Source organism: Littorina saxatilis, linkage group LG1 (genome assembly GCF_037325665.1).
Source record: "Littorina saxatilis isolate snail1 linkage group LG1, US_GU_Lsax_2.0, whole genome shotgun sequence".
Lineage (NCBI taxonomy): Eukaryota > Metazoa > Mollusca > Gastropoda > Littorinimorpha > Littorinidae > Littorina > Littorina saxatilis.
This window is the reverse complement of record NC_090245.1, coordinates 50,639,038-50,660,472: the sequence shown is the minus strand read 5'-3', so window position 1 is coordinate 50,660,472 and position 21,435 is coordinate 50,639,038. Positions and strand designations below refer to the sequence as shown.

Sequence of the window (21,435 nt, the reverse complement as noted above, 5' to 3'; positions counted from 1 at the left end):
CAGTTTTTGCCATGAGAGGTGGTTCCCCTGTCATATCTGAGAGAGGAAACACTTCCTGCATCGGAGTCAGTGACCGGTCAGTGACCGACTTTAACTGAGTGAAAATATGTGTGCTCTGTGTGTGCGGCCAGATCAAAGGCATTGTGATAGCTGGGTGGCCTTGTTAAAAGACACGACCTTCTTCCCAGGGGTCAATGACCCAGTTTTTGCCATGAGAGGTGGTTCCCCTGTCATATCTGAGAGAGGAAACACTTCCTGCATCGGGGTCAGTGACCGGTCAGTGACCGATTTTAATTGAGTGAAAATATGTGTGCTCTGTGTGTGCGGCCAGATCAAAGGCATTGTGATAGCTGGGTGGCCTTGTTAAAAGACACGACCTTCTTCCCAGGGGTCAATGACCCAGTTTTTGCCATGAGAGGTGGTTCCCCTGTCATATCTGAGAGAGGAAACACTTCCTGCATCGGGGTCAGTGACCGGTCAGTGACCGAGTTTAACAGAGTGGAAATCTGTGTGTGCGGCCAGATCAAAGGCAGGGCAGTACCTAGTAGCTGAAACATGCATTATCACAAGTTGTTTGACTGGTACTCAAGCGGTCTCTTTGATTTTTTTCGTATTTCATACACGGATTAGGCGCTTCGTTATACAAGACGCAGGGGTCGAACTCGAGGAAAAAAGTCGCGCCTTATGACCCGGAAAGTACGGTAATTAAAATTATTTTTTTATAAAACGATCCAAAAACATTTTTATCTTATTTGTCATCATTTTCTGATTCCAAAAACATATAAATATGTTATATTCGGATTAAAAACAAGCTTTTAAAATTAAAAATATAAAAATTATGATTAAAATTAAATTTCCGAAATCGATTTAAAAACAATTTCATCTTATTCCTTGTCGGTTCCTGATTCCAAAAACATATAGATATGATATGTTTGGATTAAAAACACGCTCAGAACGAGCGGTGGACAGACGATGCTTCGAGTATGCGGTCTAGCGAAAATATTGCAGTGCGTTCAATTTCATTCTGTGAGTTCGACTGAGTTTGACTAAATGTTGTATTTTCGCCTTACGCGACTTGTTCATTCTTTCTTTCTTTCTTTCTTTTTCATTCTTTCTCTCTCTATGTCTCTCTCTCTTTCTCTCTCTCTCTCTCTCTCTCTTGTTTATTTTTCTCCCACCCATACTGAACCCCTGCCTTGAATGGTGTGTTGCTTCTTTGCCATTACATTGCCTTGCCTTGCCGTGCCTGAGCATGCCCGATTCTAAAACTGAGCGCCACGTCGACAGTCCCAATGTGTCCCTCAGGCTGGAGAATCTGATGACCAACCTGCGTGTGCCGGGGGGCGACTCTGTTAGCAACAGCGTGCGCAACAACGCCGCCACCATGATGCAGTCTGGGATCTCGCAGGCCCGTGAGTTCGACGACCCCCCGGGGCTGCACGAGAAGGCGGAGTATTTGCTGCGCGAGTGGGTCAACATGTACCACTCCCCGGCCGCCGGTAGGGACAGCACCAAGGCTTTCACCTGTTTTGTTCAGCAGGCAAGTTTTGGGGTTTGTGTGTGTCTGTGCTGCATATGTTTGTTTTGATGTGTGTGTGTGGGGTTGTGTCTCTGTTGATTGTGTGTTTTGAGTAGCTGGCAAGTTTGGTGTGTGGGTGGGTGTGTTTGTTGTGTGTGTTTGTTTGAAGCGGCAGGCAAGTTTTGTTTGTGTGTGTGTGAATTAGTGTTGATTTTGTTTTCTTCGTTTTTCTTAACTCACTTGTGGAGAAAAGAGTTTTTCTTGTTACTGCATGTCTCTTCTGGTGTGCATGAACAAAAGGTAGTATTGTTCCCTCTCTTGTTCTCCCTCTTTTGCTGTTTCATATGGCCTTGGTTTTTAAGAAACTGAGATAATCCACCAGTGATACAGTGTAAGACATTTTCTAACATGTTCCATCTCGTTGCCTTTTTTTTTTGTCTAACTGGTGTGACAGCATGGACAAATTCTGTCTCTTAGTCTTACTGTCGCTGTATCTCTCCCTCTGTTGCTCAATTCTCCCGCCTTTCTTCTTCTAGTTTCTCACTTCCGTTCTTCTTGTGGATGCTAACTTTTTTTCCTTGTTCTTGCTGATAACAGTGTTGGCTGCTGTGCATGCACTTGCATCGTGAGCCCTAACCCTAGTTGCCTTTTATGACTCTGTACGGTGTTTCAGCAGATGCATCAGCAAGGCATACTGAAAACAGACGACCTCATCACTCGATTCTTCCGCCTGTGCACGGAGATGTGCGTGGACCTGTGTTACCGCGCCCTCAGCGAGCAGTCGCACTCTCCCACACTGGTGCGGGCCAAGTGTTTCCACACCCTGGATGCCTTCGTACGTCTGATCGCTCTGCTGGTGAAACACTCCGGTGACAACGCCAACACCGTCACCAAGATCAACTTGTTGAACAAGGTGAGGGGGAAGAACTGAAGTGGTAAACAAGGCCGAGGTGCACGAGAATGTTACCAACCGGGTGGGAGCCCGCCAGCCGCGGTGTTGGATTGGTTGAAATTGAAATTGGTTGTGATTTCAACGAATCAGACCCCGCTGTTTGTTCTCTCCCGTTTGAATGGCACCCACTTTCGGTTGGTGCACCTCAGCCCTGGTTGGTTTGTAGCTGGTTGGGATTTTGTGCAAGTACATGTAGCATAGTCTTGGTTGGAATTGGTTGATTTGCTGAGATGTGTGTGTGTGTGAGGGAGGGAGGAGGAGGAGTTGAGAATCGGACTGATTATCTGTCTCAGTGTCTGTGCTTGTTCTACGCTGTTGTGCATTTATCTAACGAGAAATTTGAGGCTGTCAAGCTAAACAAGAGAGCAGATTCTAATGCTTTCACAAAACTTTCTTTGGGTCTTGTGTTATAACTTATACTACAGTGGGTCAAACTTAGGGGCTTCAGTAAGCTTTCCGTGTTCTAATTTGACTAGACTCGACAGTAGGTGGGTAGGTGGGTAACATCATGTACATTCCTGAACACAGCTTGGAGACTTCCGTCAATGACAATAAAACAAGGTTGTAATTTGTTTTGTATTGCTTTTCTGTGGACTGGGTGGCCGAGTGGTAACGCACTTGCGCTCGGAAGCGAGAGGTTGCGAGTTCGACCCTGGGTCAGGGCGTTAGCAATTTTCTCCCCCGTTTCCTAACCTAGGTGGTGGGTTCAAGTGCTAGTCTTTCGGATGAGACGAAAAACCGAGGTCCCTTCGTGTACACTACATTGGGGTGTGCACGTTAAAGATCCCACGATTGACAAAAGGGTCTTTCCTGGCAAAATTGTATTGGCATAGATAAAAATGTCCACCAAAATACCCGTGTGACTTGAAATAATAGGTCGTGAAAAGTAGGATATGCGCCGAAATGGCTGCGATCTGCTGGCCGATGTGAATGCGTGATGTATTGTGTAAAAAAAATCCATCGCACACGGCATAATTAAATCCCTGCGCCTTGAATATGTGCGCAATATAAATTGCATAAAAAATTTTTTTTTTTAAATTACAAAAAATGCTGAAAACCCAAATCACGTCATGGAACGGTTTTGGACCAAAATTCCATGCCACCTCTTACCATACGATTTTCCTTTGTTTTTATATAAAGATTACGGTTCTGCGTTCAAAGGTGCTGGGCATTGTTGCGGGTGTTCTGCTGCAAGACCACGAGGTGCGCTACACGGACTTCCAGCAGCTGCCATATCACCGCATCTTCATCATGCTCTTCATCGAGCTCAACGCCCCCGAGCCCATCCTGGAAGGCATCAACTACCAAGTCTTGGCTGCTTTCTGGTACGCACAGTTAGCTTTTTATCAACTTTTTGTGTGTTGCTGATTGTTTGGTCAACACTTACAGCAGACATTATTGTAATATCTTTTATTTTTAAATGATACCCCCCGCGGGTTAGGGGGAAGAATTTACCCGATGCTCCCCAGCATGTCGTAAGAGGCGACGAACGGATTCTGTTTCTCCTTTCACCCTTGTTAAGTGTTTCTTGTATATAATATAGTCAATGTTTGTAAAGATTTTAGTCAAGCAGTATGTAAGAAATGTCAAGTCCTTTGTACTGGAAACTTGCATTCTCCCAGTAAGGTAATATATTGTACTACGTTGCAAGCCCCTGGAGCAATTTTTTGATTAGTGCTTTTGTGAACAAGAAACAATTAACAAGTGGCTCTATCCCATCTCCCCCCTTTCCCCGTCGCGATATAACCTTGAACGGTTGAAAACGACGTTAAACACCAAATAAAGTAAAGTATTTTTAAATGATAAAATTAATAACTGTTGGAACATTTTTAGGAGGAAAAGGGAGCATTTGTGCCTCGATGATGTGGAATATGGAATTTTAGACTGATGCTGAATAAACTCAAGATTTTTTTCAGGGTGGGGGGGGGGGGGGGGGGGTTATGAGATTGATGGTGTGCATTTACCAGAAGAGGTTTGAAGCAAAATATGATCATAGAAACTGAAAAAATTATGACTGCTTTTTTGTTCCCCACAGCCAAGCGTTTCACATTCTGCGCCCGTCCAAGGCCCCAGCATTTGCCTTTGCCTGGATGGAGCTGATTTCACACCGTGTGTTCATTGGTCGTCTTCTGGCCTTGACCCCAGGGCAGAGGGTAAGCTGCTGAACCTACTGTCTTGTGTTGGGACCAGATATAATGTTTGCGCCAGATCAGGTCCCTCCTCATTGCCATTCTGCACCTGAGAAAGATCCAGACTTTTGTTGTTGTTGACTGTTATTGGTGGCTATGCTTTCAGTTTTGTATTGAGTGTCATGAAGCATAATATGTAGTGTTCACTCAACAGCTCCCTGAAAGCAAAAATATTGAACGAGAGTTGTCTATTCATTTTGATTGGCTCCTGCAAACCCCAGCAGAACATCTGCATCCTTCATTGAATTGAAACGTGATTTCATTCTTTGACACCCCCCCATCGTGCATATTTGTGTTGGGTTGAATTGAATGGCTCCACATTCTGACACGGAAACTCTTGTGACACAGGGTTGGGCGATGTACGCTCAGCTATTGATGGACCTGTTCAAGTTCCTGGCTCCCTTCCTGCGCAACGCAGACCTCACCAAGTCCACACAGCTGCTGTACAAGGTAAGGGAATGGCAGTGAGTTAGCTTCTTCTTCTGCGTTAATGGGCTGAAACTCCCACGTACACTCGTGGTTTTTTTTGTGCACGAGTTGAATTTTACGTGTATGACCGTTTTTTACTCCGCCATTTAGCCACCAATACGCCGCTTTCGGAGGAAGCATGCTGGGTATTTTCGTGTTTCTATAACCCACCGAACTCTGACATGAATTACAGGATCTTTTTCGTGCGCACTTGGTCTTGTGCTTGCGTGTACACACGGGGGTGTTCCGACACCGAGGAGAGTCTGCACACAAAGTTGACTCTGAGAAATAAATCTCTCGCCGAACGTGGGGACGAACTCACGCTGACAGCGGCCAACTGGATACAAATCCAGCGCGCTACCGACTGAGCTACATCCCCGCCCTGCAGTGAGTTAGCTATATTATTGTGTTTCTCAAGGGAACAGCGTTACTTTTTGCAACCGTCAGTAAAAGTACAAAGATTGTGTGCGTGTGTGTGTGTGTGTGCAGATTTTCCTTTGTTTTGAGTAGCTACTACACACATTGGTATACTAGGCTACTTGTACGTATCTTGGGCAAAATCAGGGTTGTGGACAGTTGATTGTTTGACGTACAGTAAGCTCATTGAATATATGTGAGTTTCACTACCACTTTTCTTGATGTTGAAGGAGATTTTCAGCTTCTGCTGTCAAAGTAACCCGCTTTTTGCTGACCTTTCCCTCAGACGCAAAGGATCATAGAGACGCAGTGCAAAGCTTTAATAACCCCCCTTATGCTGACCTTTTCCCGAGACACAAAGGATCATAGAGACGCAATGCAAAGCTTTAATAACCCCCTTTATGCTGACCTTTTCCCGAGACGCAAAGGATCATAGAGACGCAGTGCAAAGCTTTAATAACCCCCTTTATGCTGACCTTTTCCCGAGACGCAAAGGATCATAGAGACGCAATGCAAAGCTTTAATAACCCCCTTTATGCTGACCTTTTCCCGAGACGCAAAAGATCATAGAGACGCAGTGCAAAGCTTTAATAACCCCCTTTATGCTGACTTTTTCCCCGAGACGCAAAGGATCATTGAGACACAATGCAAAGCTTTAATAACCCCCTTTATGCTGACCTTTTCCCGAGACACAAAGGATCAAAGAGACGCAATGCAAAGCTTTAATAACCCCCTTTATGCTGACGTTTCCCTCAGACGCAAAGGAAAGTCATGCGTAAACGTTTGCAGGGCACTCTGCGGGTGCTGCTGGTGCTTCTGCACGACTTCCCCGAGTTTCTGTGTGACTACCACTACACCTTCTGCGACGTCATCCCGCCCAACTGCATCCAGATGCGCAACCTGATCCTGAGCGCCTTCCCGCGCAACATGCGGCTGCCTGACCCCTTCACCCCGAACCTGAAGGTGGACAGCCTGCCGGACATCACACAGGCTCCCAGGATCCTCAGCAACTACGTCAACATCATCCAGCCAGCGTCCTTCAAGAAAGTCAGTGGCGATTTGATGGCTTAGTGTTCGGTGACAGTTTTTGTTCAGTGAAAGTTTGATAGCCTCCTTCAAAAAGGCTATTGGAGATGGATTGGTTTGTGTGTGGTTAGGATTGGAGGTGGATTGGGTTGTGTGTGGTTAGTGGTGTGTTTGATTCTGGACTGGGGGCTAACGGTAAGAGGCTAATGATCAGGCAAAGCGTTATAGTAAAACAGTATTTATTGATTGCTGTGGCAGAAAATGTGGAGCTTGGGTGAGTGAAGAGCAGGGAAATAGAGACAGGAAAAAGGAGAAAATCAGAGACGGGTGGTACATCGTCCTACATTGCCTTCATGTCACCTATTCCCTCAGCCCATCCACACCACCACTTTCTTTAGACTGATAATAATAAATAGCTGCATATTTTCCTTTCCCATCACAGTAAACAGTATCTCTCACGCTCGGAAATGAAGTCTTGGAGGAGGTGTCGGTAACAATCATTTCCGCCTCATGAATTGATCATTGACACAGACTCACCGCCAAGTTGCTAATACCTGTTTTTGACACATAATGATGGAAAATGTGTTTGTTTCAGGACCTGGACTCATACCTGAAGACGCGTTCTCCCATCACTTTCCTGTCTGACCTCAAGAGCAACTTGCAGGTAGGTGTCTTTCGTTGGTTGTTCAATAGCAAACCGCTTTATAATTTCGGAAACTTGAACATCTGGCCTTCTTCAGAGACAGTGGTGGAGATGGAAACATTCTTTTGCAGATGAAAATAAAATCTACACTGAAACAAAGTACCTTTTGGGCAGATGTCTTTGGTACATTCTTTTTTGTAACGTGTTCACTTTTTGCACTGCTGTGTACACCGAAGATCACTGAACGCATTTTGTAACATTCAAGTTAAATGTTTAGTAAAAAGAAAAACAAGTCGCGTAAGGCGAAATTACTACATTTAGTCAAGCTGTGGAACTCACAGAATGAAACTGAACGTAGTCCGCCGCTAGTGCAAAAGGCAGTGAAAGTGACGAGCCTGTTTTGGCGCGGTAGCGGTTGCGCTGTGCTTCATAGCACGCTTTACTGTACCTCTCTTCGTTTTAACTTTCTGAGCGTGTTTTTAATCCAAACATATATCTATATGTTTTTGGAATCAGGAACCGATAAGGAATAAGATGAAATAGTTTTTAAAACGATTTTGGAAATTTGATTTTAATCATAATTTATATATTTTTAATTTTCAGAGCTTGTTTTTAATCCGAATATAACATATTTATATGTTTTTGGAATCAGAACATGATGAAGAATAAAATAAAAGTAATTTTGGATCGTTTTATAAAAAAATAATTTTAATTACAATTGTCAGATTTTAATGACCAAAGTCATTAATTAATTTGTAAGCCTCCATGCTGAAATGCAATACCGAAGTCCGGCCTTCGTCGAAGATTGCTTGGCCAAAATTTCAATCAATTTGATTGAAAATTGAGGGTGTGACAGTGCCGCCTCAACTTTTACAAAAAGCCGGATATGACGTCATAAAAGACATTTATCGAAAAAATGAAAAAAACGTCTGGGGATATCATACCAGGAACTCGCATGTAAAATTTCATAAAGATCGGTCCAGTAGTTTACTCTGAATCGCTCTACACACGCACAGACACACACACACACACACACACACACACCCACACCCACACCCACGACCCTCGTCTCGATTCCCCCCTCGATGTTAAAACATTTAGTCATAACTTGACTAAATGTAAAAAAGGGAGGGACGATCATGGTGGCCGCTGTCTTTCAGTCGCAGCTGATCATATCTGGAACAAACTCTCTTTGTCTCTACGTCTCAGTCCATCTCTGCCTTCTTCCAAAGCAAATCTCAAGACTCACCTCTTCAGAGAAGCATTCTAGAAGGTTAATGTTGATGATGTAGTTGTCGCGACCCTGTGAATGTGCACTTTCGGATGAACAATGTTTACTGTGTGTGTGTGTGTGTGTGTGTGGGTGGGTGTGTGTGTGTGTGTGTGTGTGTGCATTATAATTGTTGTGTATACTGAGAGTTCGTTCCTGTAAGAGCCTCTGGATTTTTGTAACATTTATGTTTTGTTTTTGGTTTTGTTGTAAAGTGTTTATGATTGTGTTCTATTCCGTCAATGGCGTCATTCTGGTAATGATGTTGTTATTGCTTTTGTAAAGCGCTTTGTGTGTTCGAAAGCGCTATAGAAATCACCATTATTATTATTATTATTTTTTTTTTTTTTAAACAGAACAGAAAGAGAGTATTCAAGACTGGTGCTTTATGCTTTACCAGTGACGCTCTGACAATTTTAAACTTCAAAAGTAAATGGAAAAGAAAGTCAGAAGATTAAGTTTGGTACTTTCAGCACAGAATGATAATTCTTCTTCTTCTTCGTTCATGGGCTGAAACTCCCGAGATCACTCGTGTTGGAATGATAATAATATTGGTGGTGTGTGCATGCCTTTGCAGTCGACAAAAGTTTGACACTTTCAGCACAGAATGATAATAGTATTGGTGATGTGTGCATGCCTTTGCAGTCGACAGACGCAGGGTGCCACTACAACATCCAGCTGGTGAACGCGCTAGTGCTGTACGTGGGAACGCAGGCCATCCAGTACGTCAACAACAAGAGCCAGACGCCCAGCATGAACACCATCGCCCCCTCCACTCACATGGACATCTTCCAGAACCTGGCCGTCAACCTCGACACTGAAGGTAGGCTCAATCACCTCCAGGCATCTTTCAGATCAGTTTTGGCTGTCCTGCTTCTTGTCTGTCAGACATTCTCCTGTGCTTTGTCTTTGAAACGTTCTTCTGTGTTTTGGTTCTTCTGTGTTTTGGTTCTTCTGTGTTTTGTCTTCGAATTATTATGTGTCTTGTCTTTGGAACATTCTTCTGTGTTTTGTCTTTGAAACATTCTTCTGTGTCTTGTCGTTAAAACGTTCTTCTGTGTCTTGTCGTTAAAACGTTCTTCTGTGTCTTGTCTTTGAAACGTTCTGTGTCTTTTCTTTGAAACATTCTTCTGTGTCTTGTCGTTAAAACATTCTTCTGTGTCTTGTCGTTAAAACATTCTTCTGTGTCTTGTCGTTAAAACGTTCTTCTGTGTCTTGTCGTTAAAACGTTCTTCTGTGTCTTTTCTTTGAAACATTCTTCTGTGTCTTGTCGTTAAAACGTTCTTCTGTGTCTTGTCGTTAAAACGTTCTTCTCTGTCTTGTCTTTGGAACATTCTTCTGTGTCTTGTCGTTAAAACATTCTTCTGTGTCTTGTCGTTAAAACGTTCTTCTGTGTCTTGTCGTTAAAACATTCTTCTGTGTCTTGTCGTTAAAACGTTCTTCTGTGTCTTGTCTTTGGAACATTCTTCTGTGTCTTGTCGTTAAAACGTTCTTCTGTGTCTTTTCTTTGAAACATTCTTCTGTGTCTTGTCGTTAAAACGTTCTTCTGTGTCTTGTCTTTGGAACATTCTTCTGTGTCTTGTCGTTAAAACGTTCTTCTGTGTCTTGTCGTTAAAACGTTCTTCTGTGTCTTTTCTTTGAAACATTCTTCTGTGTCTTGTCGTTAAAACGTTCTTCTGTGTCTTGTCGTTAAAACATTCTTCTGTGTCTTGTCTTTGAAACATTCTTCTGTGTCTTGTCTTTGAAACATTCTTCTGTGTCTTGTCGTTAAAACATTCTTCTGTGTCTTGTCGTTAAAACATTCTTCTGTGTCTTGTCGTTAAAACATTCTTCTGTGTCTTGTCGTTAAAACATTCTTCTGTGTCTTGTCGTTAAAACATTCTTCTCTGTCTTGTCGTTAAAACATTCTTCTGTGTCTTGTCGTTAAAACATTCTTCTCTGTCTTGTCGTTAAAACATTCTTCTGTGTCTTGTCGTTAAAACATTCTTCTCTGTCTTGTCGTTAAAACATTCTTCTGTGTCTTGTCTTTGGAACATTCTTCTGTGTCTTGTCGTTAAAACATTCTTCTGTGTCTTGTCGTTAAAACGTTCTTCTGTGTCTTGTCTTTGGAACATTCTTCTGTGTCTTGTCGTTAAAACATTCTTCTGTGTCTTGTCGTTAAAACGTTCTTCTGTGTCTTGTCTTTGAAACATTCTTCTGTGTCTTGTCGTTAAAACATTCTTCTGTGTCTTGTCGTTAAAACGTTCTTCTGTGTCTTGTCTTTGGAACATTCTTCTGTGTCTTGTCGTTAAAACATTCTTCTGTGTCTTGTCGTTAAAACATTCTTCTGTGTCTTGTCGTTAAAACGTTCTTCTGTGTCTTGTCGTTAAAACATTCTTCTGTGTCTTGTCGTTAAAACATTCTTCTGTGTCTTGTCGTTAAAACATTCTTCTGTGTCTTGTCGTTAAAACATTCTTCTGTGTCTTGTCGTTAAAACATTCTTCTGTGTCTTGTCGTTAAAACGTTCTTCTGTGTCTTGTCGTTAAAACATTCTTCTGTGTCTTGTCGTTAAAACGTTCTTCTGTGTCTTGTCTTTGGAACATTCTTCTGTGTCTTGTCGTTAAAACATTCTTCTGTGTCTTGTCGTTAAAACATTCTTCTGTGTCTTGTCGTTAAAACATTCTTCTGTGTCTTGTCGTTAAAACATTCTTCTGTGTCTTGTCGTTAAAACATTCTTCTGTGTCTTGTCGTTAAAACATTCTTCTCTGTCTTGTCGTTAAAACATTCTTCTGTGTCTTGTCGTTAAAACATTCTTCTCTGTCTTGTCGTTAAAACATTCTTCTCTGTCTTGTCGTTAAAACATTCTTCTCTGTCTTGTCGTTAAAACATTCTTCTCTGTCTTGTCGTTAAAACATTCTTCTCTGTCTTGTCGTTAAAACATTCTTCTGTGTCTTGTCTTTGAAACATTCTTCTCTGTCTTGTCGTTAAAACATTCTTCTCTGTCTTGTCGTTAAAACATTCTTCTCTGTCTTGTCGTTAAAACATTCTTCTCTGTCTTGTCGTTAAAACATTCTTCTCTGTCTTGTCGTTAAAACATTCTTCTGTGTCTTGTCTTTGAAACATTCTTCTGTGTCTTGTCGTTAAAACATTCTTCTGTGTCTTGTCGTTAAAACATTCTTCTGTGTCTTGTCGTTAAAACATTCTTCTGTGTCTTGTCGTTAAAACGTTCTTCTGTGTCTTGTCGTTAAAACATTCTTCTGTGTCTTGTCGTTAAAACATTCTTCTGTGTCTTGTCTTTGAAACATTCTTCTGTGTCTTGTCGTTAAAACATTCTTCTGTGTCTTGTCGTTAAAACATTCTTCTGTGTCTTGTCGTTAAAACATTCTTCTGTGTCTTGTCGTTAAAACATTCTTCTGTGTCTTGTCGTTAAAACATTCTTCTGTGTCTTGTCGTTAAAACGTTCTTCTGTGTCTTGTCTTTGGAACATTCTTCTGTGTCTTGTCGTTAAAACATTCTTCTGTGTCTTGTCGTTAAAACATTCTTCTGTGTCTTGTCGTTAAAACGTTCTTCTGTGTCTTGTCGTTAAAACGTTCTTCTGTGTCTTGTCGTTAAAACGTTCTTCTGTGTCTTGTCGTTAAAACATTCTTCTGTGTCTTGTCTTTGAAACATTCTTCTGTGTCTTGTCGTTAAAACGTTCTTCTGTGTCTTGTCGTTAAAACATTCTTCTGTGTCTTGTCGTTAAAACATTCTTCTGTGTCTTGTCGTTAAAACATTCTTCTGTGTCTTGTCTTTGGAACATTCTTCTGTGTCTTGTCTTTCAAACATTCTTCTGTGTCTTGTCGTTAAAACATTCTTCTGTGTCTTGTCGTTAAAACATTCTTCTGTGTCTTGTCTTTGGAACATTCTTCTGTGTCTTGTCTTTCAAACATTCTTCTGTGTCTTGTCGTTAAAACATTCTTCTGTGTCTTGTCGTTAAAACGTTCTTCTGTGTCTTGTCGTTAAAACATTCTTCTGTGTCTTGTCGTTAAAACATTCTTCTGTGTCTTGCCGTTAAAACATTCTTCTGTGTCTTGTCTTTGGAACATTCTTCTGTGTCTTGTCGTTAAAACATTCTTCTGTGTCTTGTCGTTAAAACGTTCTTCTGTGTCTTGTCTTTCAAACATTCTTCTGTGTCTTGTCGTTAAAACGTTCTTCTGTGTCTTGTCTTTCAAACATTCTTCTGTGTCTTGTCGTTAAAACGTTCTTCTGTGTCTTGTCTTTGAAACGTTCTTCTGTGTCTTGTCGTTAAAACATTCTTCTGTGTCTTGTCGTTAAAACATTCTTCTGTGTCTTGTCTTTGAAACGTTCTTCTGTGTCTTGTCTTTGAAACGTTCTTCTGTGTCTTGTCTTTGAAACGTTCTTCTGTGTCTTGTCGTTAAAACATTCTTCTGTGTCTTGTCGTTAAAACATTCTTCTGTGTCTTGTCTTTGAAACGTTCTTCTGTGTCTTGTCTTTGAAACATTCTTCTGTGTCTTGTCGTTAAAACGTTCTTCTGTGTCTTGTCGTTAAAACATTCTTCTGTGTCTTGTCGTTAAAACGTTCTTCTGTGTCTTGTCGTTAAAACATTCTTCTGTGTCTTGTCTTTGAAACGTTCTTCTGTGTCTTGTCTTTGAAACATTCTTCTGTGTCTTGTCGTTAAAACATTCTTCTGTGTCTTGTCGTTAAAACATTCTTCTGTGTCTTGTCGTTAAAACATTCTTCTCTGTCTTGTCGTTAAAACATTCTTCTGTGTCTTGTCGTTAAAACATTCTTCTGTGTCTTGTCGTTAAAACATTCTTCTGTGTCTTGTCGTTAAAACATTCTTCTGTGTCTTGTCTTTGAAACATTCTTCTGTGTTTTGTCTTTGGAACATTCTTCTGTGTTTTGTCTTTGAAACATTCTTCTGTGTTTTGTCTTTGGAACATTCTTCTGTGTTTTGTCTTTGAAACATTCTTCTGTGTTTTGTCTTTGAAACGTTCTTCTGGGTCTTGTCGTTAAAACGTTCTTCTGTGTCTTGTCTTTGAAATATTCTTCTGTGCTTTGTCTTTGAAACATTCTTCTGTGTTTTGTTTTTGAAATATTTTTCTGTGCTTTGTCTTTGAAACGTTCTTCTGGGTCTTGTCCTCAAAACATTCTTCTGTGTCTTATCTTTGAAACATCAAAAACAGCTGCAGCTTTTAACATTTAGTCTGAGAGATACAGTAACTTGGCAAACATCCTGTTTTTCTAAAAGTAAAGGGTACTATTTCGGAGCTAGAAGTTTTATCCGGGGACCTCAAGAAAACAATGCTCTAAATGTCATATTTTTTATCCACATTGCTGTTAAGGATGATTTCCTTTAGCTGACAATGAAGGTCATCAAGGAAGTTTTGATCCAACCATGCTCAGGAGACTTTGTGAGAGTCACAAGCCTTCAACTTCTCTTCTGTGGAAAATATAGGTCAAATAGAGGCAACTACCTTTGGGTGGTGGTTTTTATATTTAGTCAAGTTTTGACTAAATGTTTTAACGTAGAGGGGGGAATCGAGACGAGGGTGTGGTGTGTGTGTGTGTGTGTGTAGAGCGATTCAGAGAAAACTACTGGACCGATCTTCATGAAACTTGACATGAGAGATCCTGAGTATGGTATCTCCAGACATTTTTGACTCACATGCGAAGCAAAAGTGAGTCTATGTACTCACCCGAGTCGTCTGTCCGTCCGTCCGTCCGTCCGGCCGTCCATCCGCCCGGAAAACTTTAACGTTGGATATTTCTTGGACACTATTCAGTCTATCAGTACCAAATTTGGCAAGATGGTGTATGATGACAAGGCCCTAAAAAACATACATAGCATCTTGACCTTGCTTCAAGGTCAAGGTCGCAGGGGCCATAAATGTTTTCTAAAAAACAGCTATTTTTCACATTTTTCCCATTTTCTCTGAAGTTTTTGAGATTTAATACCTCACCTATATATGATATATAGGGCAAAGTAAGCCCCATCTTTTGATACCAGTTTGGTTTACCTTGCGTCAAGGTCACAGGAGCTCTTCAAAGTTGGATTGTATACATATTTTGAAGTGACCTTGACCCTGAACTATGGAAGATAACTGTTTCAAACTTAAAAATTATGTGGGGCACATGTTATGCTTTCATCATGAGACACATTTGGTCACATATGATCAAGGTCAAGGTCACTTTGACCCTTATGAAATGTGACCAAAATAAGGTACTGAACCACTAAAAGTGACCATATCTCATGGTAGAAAGAGCCAATAAGCACCATTGTACTTCTTATGTCTTGAATTAACAGCTTTGTGTTGCATGACCTTGGATGACCTTGACCTTGGGTCAAGGTCACATGTATTTTGGTAGGAAAAATGTGTAAAGCAGTTCTTAGTGTATGATGTCATTGCTAGGTTTAGCTGAAGGTCAAGGTCATGTCAAGGTCAAGCATGTGAGTCGTATGGGCTTTGCCCTTCTTGTTTTCATTTTTTTAATAAATGTCTTTGATGACGTCATATCCGGCTTTTCGTGAAAGTTGAGGCGGCACTGTTACGCTCTCATTTTTCAACCAAATTGGTTGAAATTTTGGTCAAGTAATCTTCGACGAAGCCCGGACTTTGGTATTGCATTTCAGCGTGTCAAGATCACTACGTTTTGCACGTGGGAGGTGAGCGATTTCCTTCACGCGGGGATTGACGAAGCTGTACTGTCTTGGTGAAAAAATACAGTGCGTTCAGTTTCATCCCGTGAGTTTGACAGCTTGACTAAATGTAGTAATTTTGCCTTACGCGACTTGTTAGTCTTTTGCTGAAGTGATTCTCTGACCCTAGCCTTACCTGTGTGCGTGTGTGCAGGGCGCTACCTGTTCCTGACGGCCATCTCCAACCAGCTGAGGTACCCCAACAGCCACACACACTACTTCAGCTGTTGCCTGCTCTACCTCTTCGCTCAGGCCCACACTGAGGCGGTGCAGGAACAGATCACCAGGTGGGTACACACATCTAGCTGGCTGGTTGTCTAGCTTACTATGTGTGAATATGTCTGGTTGGCTGGCTGGTTGTCTGGCTGGTCATCACTGACTGGCTGTCTGGCTTTTTAAAATTTTATTTTTTATTTGTCTTAGGTTTGCTGGCAGGCTCCGTTTTAGGTTTAACTGGATAGGTACACCTACAGAGAAGAAGAATGTGTACTTTTGTCTGTGTGCTCTCCGGCCAAACTTGACACCTCAGGCAACATCTGTGGGTACGATTCATGATCACCATACAGCACATGGAAAGGTCTGCCAGTACCTTCACCGTTTTTTTGGTTTCTGTTTTGTTTTGTTTTGTGCTTCTGGTTATCTTTGAGACCAGAGAGAAATCATGTCACTGATGCCGGTGTCACGAACTGAAACCTCTGCTGAACAATCCTTCTCATTGCGGTCAATGCGCATGCGCCAATCTTGGACTTAAAAAATGCGACCCTTTGACCGAACGAACCATGGGTTTGGGTTAGGGTTAGGATTTGGGTTAGGATTAGGGTAAGGGTTAGGGTTAGGTTGTTCACGACCTGATTAATCTCCCCATGTTAGCGCATGCGCATTGACTGCAATGAGAAGGATTGTTCAGGCAGAGTTTTCAGTTCGTGACACCGGAACCATACTTTTTTTTGTGCTTCTCATGAACTAAAACGTTGTCGGTGCTACACTTGCAGGGTGTTGCTGGAACGGTTGATTGTGAACAGACCTCATCCCTGGGGCCTCCTGATCACCTTCATCGAGCTCATCAAGAACCCGTCCTTCAAGTTCTGGAACCATGACTTTGTCCACTGCGCTCCTGAGATTGAAAAGTAAGCCTCAGTTTTGCATCATTTTCCTTTGCTTAGTTTCAGGATTTCCATGATAGAAGCTTTCTTAAGACAGTGCTGCTGAGATTGAAAACTAAGGCTCATGATTTCCATTACGTAAGCTGCATGCTCTCCATTGTGCTGTTGAAATGTTAAAGTGAGCTAACTTTAATGTCATACTTTTCATTGTACTTCTCAGATTGAAAAATAAGCTCAATTTACATTGCAAACTTTCCTCTGCCTTTTGGTCAACTCAAGAAATTATTGAAAAATAAATAAACTCAGTATTTATGTATGTGTGAGGGTGCAAGCCATTGTAATTTCTTTTTATTGATAAGGCCAGATTTACAATTTGATTGATAATCAAAAGAAATCGATACTCACCTACATAAAGACAACACAGTACCGATTTCTTTTGAAAAGTCTTTATCTGTGCTGTCTTTGTGTTAGTGAGTACCGATTTCTTTTGAAAAGTCTTTATCTGTGCTGTCTTTGTGTTAGTGAGTACCGATTTCTTTTGAAAAGTCTTTATCTGTGCTGTCTTTGTGTTAGTGAGTACCGATTTCTTTTGTTTTTCAACTTTGTTTTCACTGACAATCATCTTGTTGTTTAGATTTGCAATTTACCCTTCCTTTTTCACTTTCAGGCTGTTTGAAAGTGTGGCCCGTTCATGCACGCTGAAGGGCAACATGAGAGAGCCAGAAACCACGGAGGTTCACTAGAAAAAGACAGCTGCCAAATGTCTCTGTGGTCTTGCAGTTGCACAGAGACGTTTGTTTGTCTGACTTCAACTTGAGGAACAAGAAGAGGACTTGTCTCCACACCATGCCACATGTTTCCACAAACTCCACGTCACGACTGGACTATATTGTTTGACTTGCTTGTGGCTCAACACTGGACCACAATTTGTGAAGAAGGCAAACAGATTTTGCAGAAACTTCAGGACAATTACAATGGCGGATTACAAATTTGAGGATTTGACTTTTTACAAAAGCTTGTCTTGTTGTGGGTTTAGCCAGCATTTCAGAAAAAGTCTGCAGAAACTGCAAGCAAGGAACCGATTGAACCTTGCAGGATTTCAAACAACAGCATGTGCATATTCAACTGACACTGAAACAAGGAGAAGAAATTGTTGGCTGAAATGTGAAGATGGAAGGTCGTGAAGAATTGTGAAAGAGCTCTGGCCGATGTGTCAGGCTCTTGAAGTAGTGCCTAAGGATTTGAAAGAAACAGGAATATTTTGCTCATTTTTTTAGAATTGTACAATGATTGGTGGAAGTGATCTTTTTTATAAGAAGACCTTGAAAGGTTTTGGACCCTGGATTACGATAAATGCAAAGTTCCTTGTGCATACAATTCTGCCCAATTGGTAAAATGAAAATGAAGCAAAACAATGTGAAAAACCAAAGTGATACTTTCTTGGCTTTTCTAGGCAGAAAAAGTGAATCATCTGAAAAGTAAGAGCATTTAAGAAAGTGTACTTCATGCATACTTTGATTGTTGTATTTGAAGGAAACCTTGACACATGTTTTCTCAGACTCCTGGTTGTTGATTGTGAGGGTCATCACTGACACAGAGAAAATATTTCATTGATACATTTTTGGGAAAAAAGGAAAGACACACATTACCATGAAGTTTTCCATCCCAGGCTATTATACACAGTTCGGCAGCACTGAGGGAAAGGCCCAACCCTATGAAATGCATTTATTTTGTGAAAAGTACATGAGGTTAATCTACTGCATTTTATTGTCTTAGGATTGTAATTTGCAGTAAGATACAGACTTTTTTTTCAACGGCATGTTATTATTAAGAGTTGAAACTTTAAAGTCATTTTATTATCTCTTAATTTCTAAAGTGCCCGGTGTGTGAAACACAGAGTCAAAACAACAAATTTCTCTTCAGTTTGCGCATGGTTTGACATTTCCTTGCAATTTGTCGCCTAGTCACCGGTGCATATGACATATTTTTTTCTTTTATCTTCTGGAGTATTGTTACATGCAGTTTATAAATTTCATCGTGATTCAGTGTGGATTTTTGTGTCGGTGACTGTGTTAATGGGTGTGCCAATCCTGACAGTGACTGTACATCTCCCTCTCCCAGCCCCCACCCACCCCCCCCACTCCCAAAACCAGAGAAACATTTCAGGGATGAGAATTTATGCGGAAGAAAGTTGCTTTCGTTGTTTAAATGTTAACAGGGGATGTTAGGTTAGATGTTGTCGCATGAAGAAGATGTACAGCGTTGTAACTTGTGAACTGTTGGTACAAATTTACAGGTAAGAATGTAGTTCAGCCGACGTTCTGTGTCTAATGTGATCGGTTATTTTGTAGTTCAAAAGAAATGCGTAGCTTTATGTGTCAGGAACTGGTGAAAGTAAGTCTGAAGAAATATGACGGGACGTTTTTTTCAGAGGGGAAGGCCGCGTTTGCCCTGAGTTCTTCTTTACTGATATGCTTCTAAAGTTTTTCTTGCGTTTAAACTTAAAACTCTGTCCTTCAGTTTTTTTAACTTTACTTTTTAATGTTCGCTCCTTGCAAAATCTCTATGGCTTAGGTGTGACACCAGCGACAACTAGTTGTGTCATTTTTGATTTTGCTGCTTGAGGAGTCAAAGTGTTTCTCTCTTTTAAATAAATGTCAAAAACATTTAAGATAATATGCTTTCAGTAACCACCACCCCCCTGCGGGTTAGGGGGAAGAATTTACCCGATGCTCCCCAGCATGTCGTAAGAGGCGACTAACGGATTCTGTTTCTCCTTTTACCCTTGTTAAATGTTTCTTGTATATAATATAGTCAATTTTTGTAAAGATTTTAGTCAAGCAGTATGTAAGAAATGTTAAGTCCTTTGTACTGGAAACTTGCATTCTCCCAGTAAGGTAATATATTGTACTACGTTGCAAGCCCCTGGAGCAAATTTTTGATTAGTGCTTTTGTGAACAAGAAACAATTGACAAGTGGCTCTATCCCATCTTCCCCCTTTCCCCGTCGCGATATAATCCTTCGTGGTTGAAAACGACGTTAAACACCAAATAAAGAAAGTAAAGTAACCACCAGTGTTTGTCGCCCCCTGGTGCTGAAGAAAGTTTTAAGAAATTCCAGTCTTCCTGCTTCTGTCTCTTACAGCCAGTAACACTTGCTCTTTTCCATCGCATAGAAACAGTGGACCTATAAGATGAAATAGGGATGTGTACAGAATTTGATACGTGCACCTCTACAGTACTGAAACTCAAGGGTGGAACATGAACACGAACATTTGAAAGTATTTGCAAACACTTAGAAGGCTGAAGTTTTGAGACGCGCCACAGAAAACAGGTTTGCAGATGGCTGTGCGAACAGTTGCTCACTCTGAGAAAAAAGTTCTTGTGAAAGAGGAACATTTGAAAATGATGTGGGTTATATTGTTTTCACCTTGTCCCACTCCCAGCACCGTAGCTGTTCAAATATTCTTGCCTTGAGCTCTGAAAGGAGTATATCAGATATTGTCAGTTAAGATTCGGGGAGTTGACTATTATACCATTGAAGAGAAGTATATTTGAGATGCATCATCTTGAATGATATATATATATTTATTGTATTCAATTTAATGGTTGAAACACTTTATAGTTGTTGTTTTTTGCTGTTGTCATTCTCTCTGATTTTTTCATGTGTAATATTACTTGAGCAGTCTTTGTTTTTTTCTTTTTTGGTAACTTTTAGAAATTGTTTTTGTGCTTCATTTTTAAGAACTTTTTTCAAATTTCCACTCGTTAGTTTAAGATCTAGTTTTCTTCTTCTTGTCGTTCGCCAATGCTAAACTTGGAGTCCAGCTCTGGTAATGATGCTGGTGGTATTTAAGATCTAGTAATTGTTGGTTTCCAAAGTGTCCTGATGTGCTATTTGTTTTGCGTTTGAGCCTGGTTTGTGAGCTGCTTAGAATGTGGAGTATAGCGTGCGATACATCCAACAATAAGAGAAGGATAATGCTTGAATTTGATTGCCAGTATTTTTGTTGTTGAGTTCTTGTGATTAAGTGGAGCCTGTTTTTTTTGGTGGAACTTGTGTGTATTGTGTGGAGAGAGTAAGAGTACTCAAAAACCAGACTATATTTTTGGTGAGATTGGTGCATTTGACCCAAAAAGCAAAAGTGGAGAAAAAAAAAACGAAAAAGGAGAAAAACTGAAAGAAAAAAGTGCAAAACCTTGTCTCTGCCTTTGCAAAAAGTGTATATATTTATGATCATATATCATTCACCATTTTTCTCCACGCACCTCTCTGGTCCCAGTGTACATTATTATAAGTCATGTTACCGTGCACACGCTGCCCTCTGACGCTGAAAGTCAGAGAAAGCGGCCTGCAGTGTTATTGTTCATATTCCACATGGCAGGATGAAGGTGGTGTTCTCTGCAAGAAAGTGAGCAGTTGTGATGTTTGACTTGATTGTTTTATAGATTTAGCTGCGACTCGCAGCTGAGAACACACTGCTGTCAGCTGCCTGTGTGCGTGTGGGTGTGTGTTTCATACTTGTTGAACGAAACTTGCACAATGTTGTCTTTCTCCCTTTGGAGCAAGTTGTTGTGTATAAATCAGGTTTTTCTGGACTGGAAAGTGTGTTGTGTATTTTTTGTTTTTACTTCCCCTTTTTTTGTGGAACAATTTTATTTGTTTGTAGTTTTCTGTTTTTTTTCTTGATGTGTGAGTGTAACTGTAAATAAAATTATTTTGCTGCATTGAAGTAGGAGTCCGAGTTCAGTTTGTATGTTGGAAATTGGTATGACTATAGCAGTATATGAAATTTATAGAATATAATTTTGAATAATCAAAGTGTCTACCTTTGAATTCCCGTAGCTGCCAACTGCAACGTTTGAAGAGCACTTGGTATGCCGAGCTAAAGATTGCTATTCTTAAAGGCACAGTAAGCCTCCCCTAAACCATTACAGATACTGTCAGGCTTTTACACACAGTACAAACACCCTTCCATTTGAACGCTCATCGAACGGGAACATCCTGACCGCTTTCCGTCGAGAGTGAAATTTTCAAAGAATTTATTTTCGTGGACCGTCTGATCTACAATCAGGCGCCTTGTTTTGGCGCTAGAACTAACTTTAAAAATCTAAATAATAAATTGACAGCTTGTAACACAAACATTCTTAAATCATAAAAGATTTCTTT

General features: G+C 40.8%; 1 protein-coding gene across 11 annotated transcripts in view; it reads left to right on the top strand.

The window, feature by feature from the left end:
• LOC138973116 (CCR4-NOT transcription complex subunit 1-like) overlaps positions 1-20,998 on the top strand; it is an 84,378-nt gene extending 63,380 nt beyond the window's left edge. For 5 of the 11 annotated variants that reach the window (XM_070345811.1, XM_070345803.1, XM_070345833.1 and 2 more), the window contains 11 exons: positions 1,288-1,540; positions 2,193-2,432; positions 3,633-3,796; positions 4,507-4,624; positions 5,009-5,110; positions 6,335-6,592; positions 7,167-7,235; positions 9,130-9,307; positions 15,318-15,450; positions 16,156-16,290; positions 16,934-20,998. In XM_070345811.1, the coding sequence (XP_070201912.1) occupies positions 1,288-1,540; positions 2,193-2,432; positions 3,633-3,796; positions 4,507-4,624; positions 5,009-5,110; positions 6,335-6,592; positions 7,167-7,235; positions 9,130-9,307; positions 15,318-15,450; positions 16,156-16,290; positions 16,934-17,009 (1,726 nt within the window). In that variant the 3' untranslated portion in view covers positions 17,010-20,998. The remainder of the gene's footprint in view (positions 1-1,287; positions 1,541-2,192; positions 2,433-3,632; positions 3,797-4,506; positions 4,625-5,008; positions 5,111-6,334; positions 6,593-7,166; positions 7,236-9,129; positions 9,308-15,317; positions 15,451-16,155; positions 16,291-16,933) is intronic. The other 6 variants (XM_070345841.1, XM_070345828.1, XM_070345849.1 and 3 more) reach the window with 3 other exon arrangements.
• The last annotated feature ends 437 nt before the right edge of the window (positions 20,999-21,435 follow it).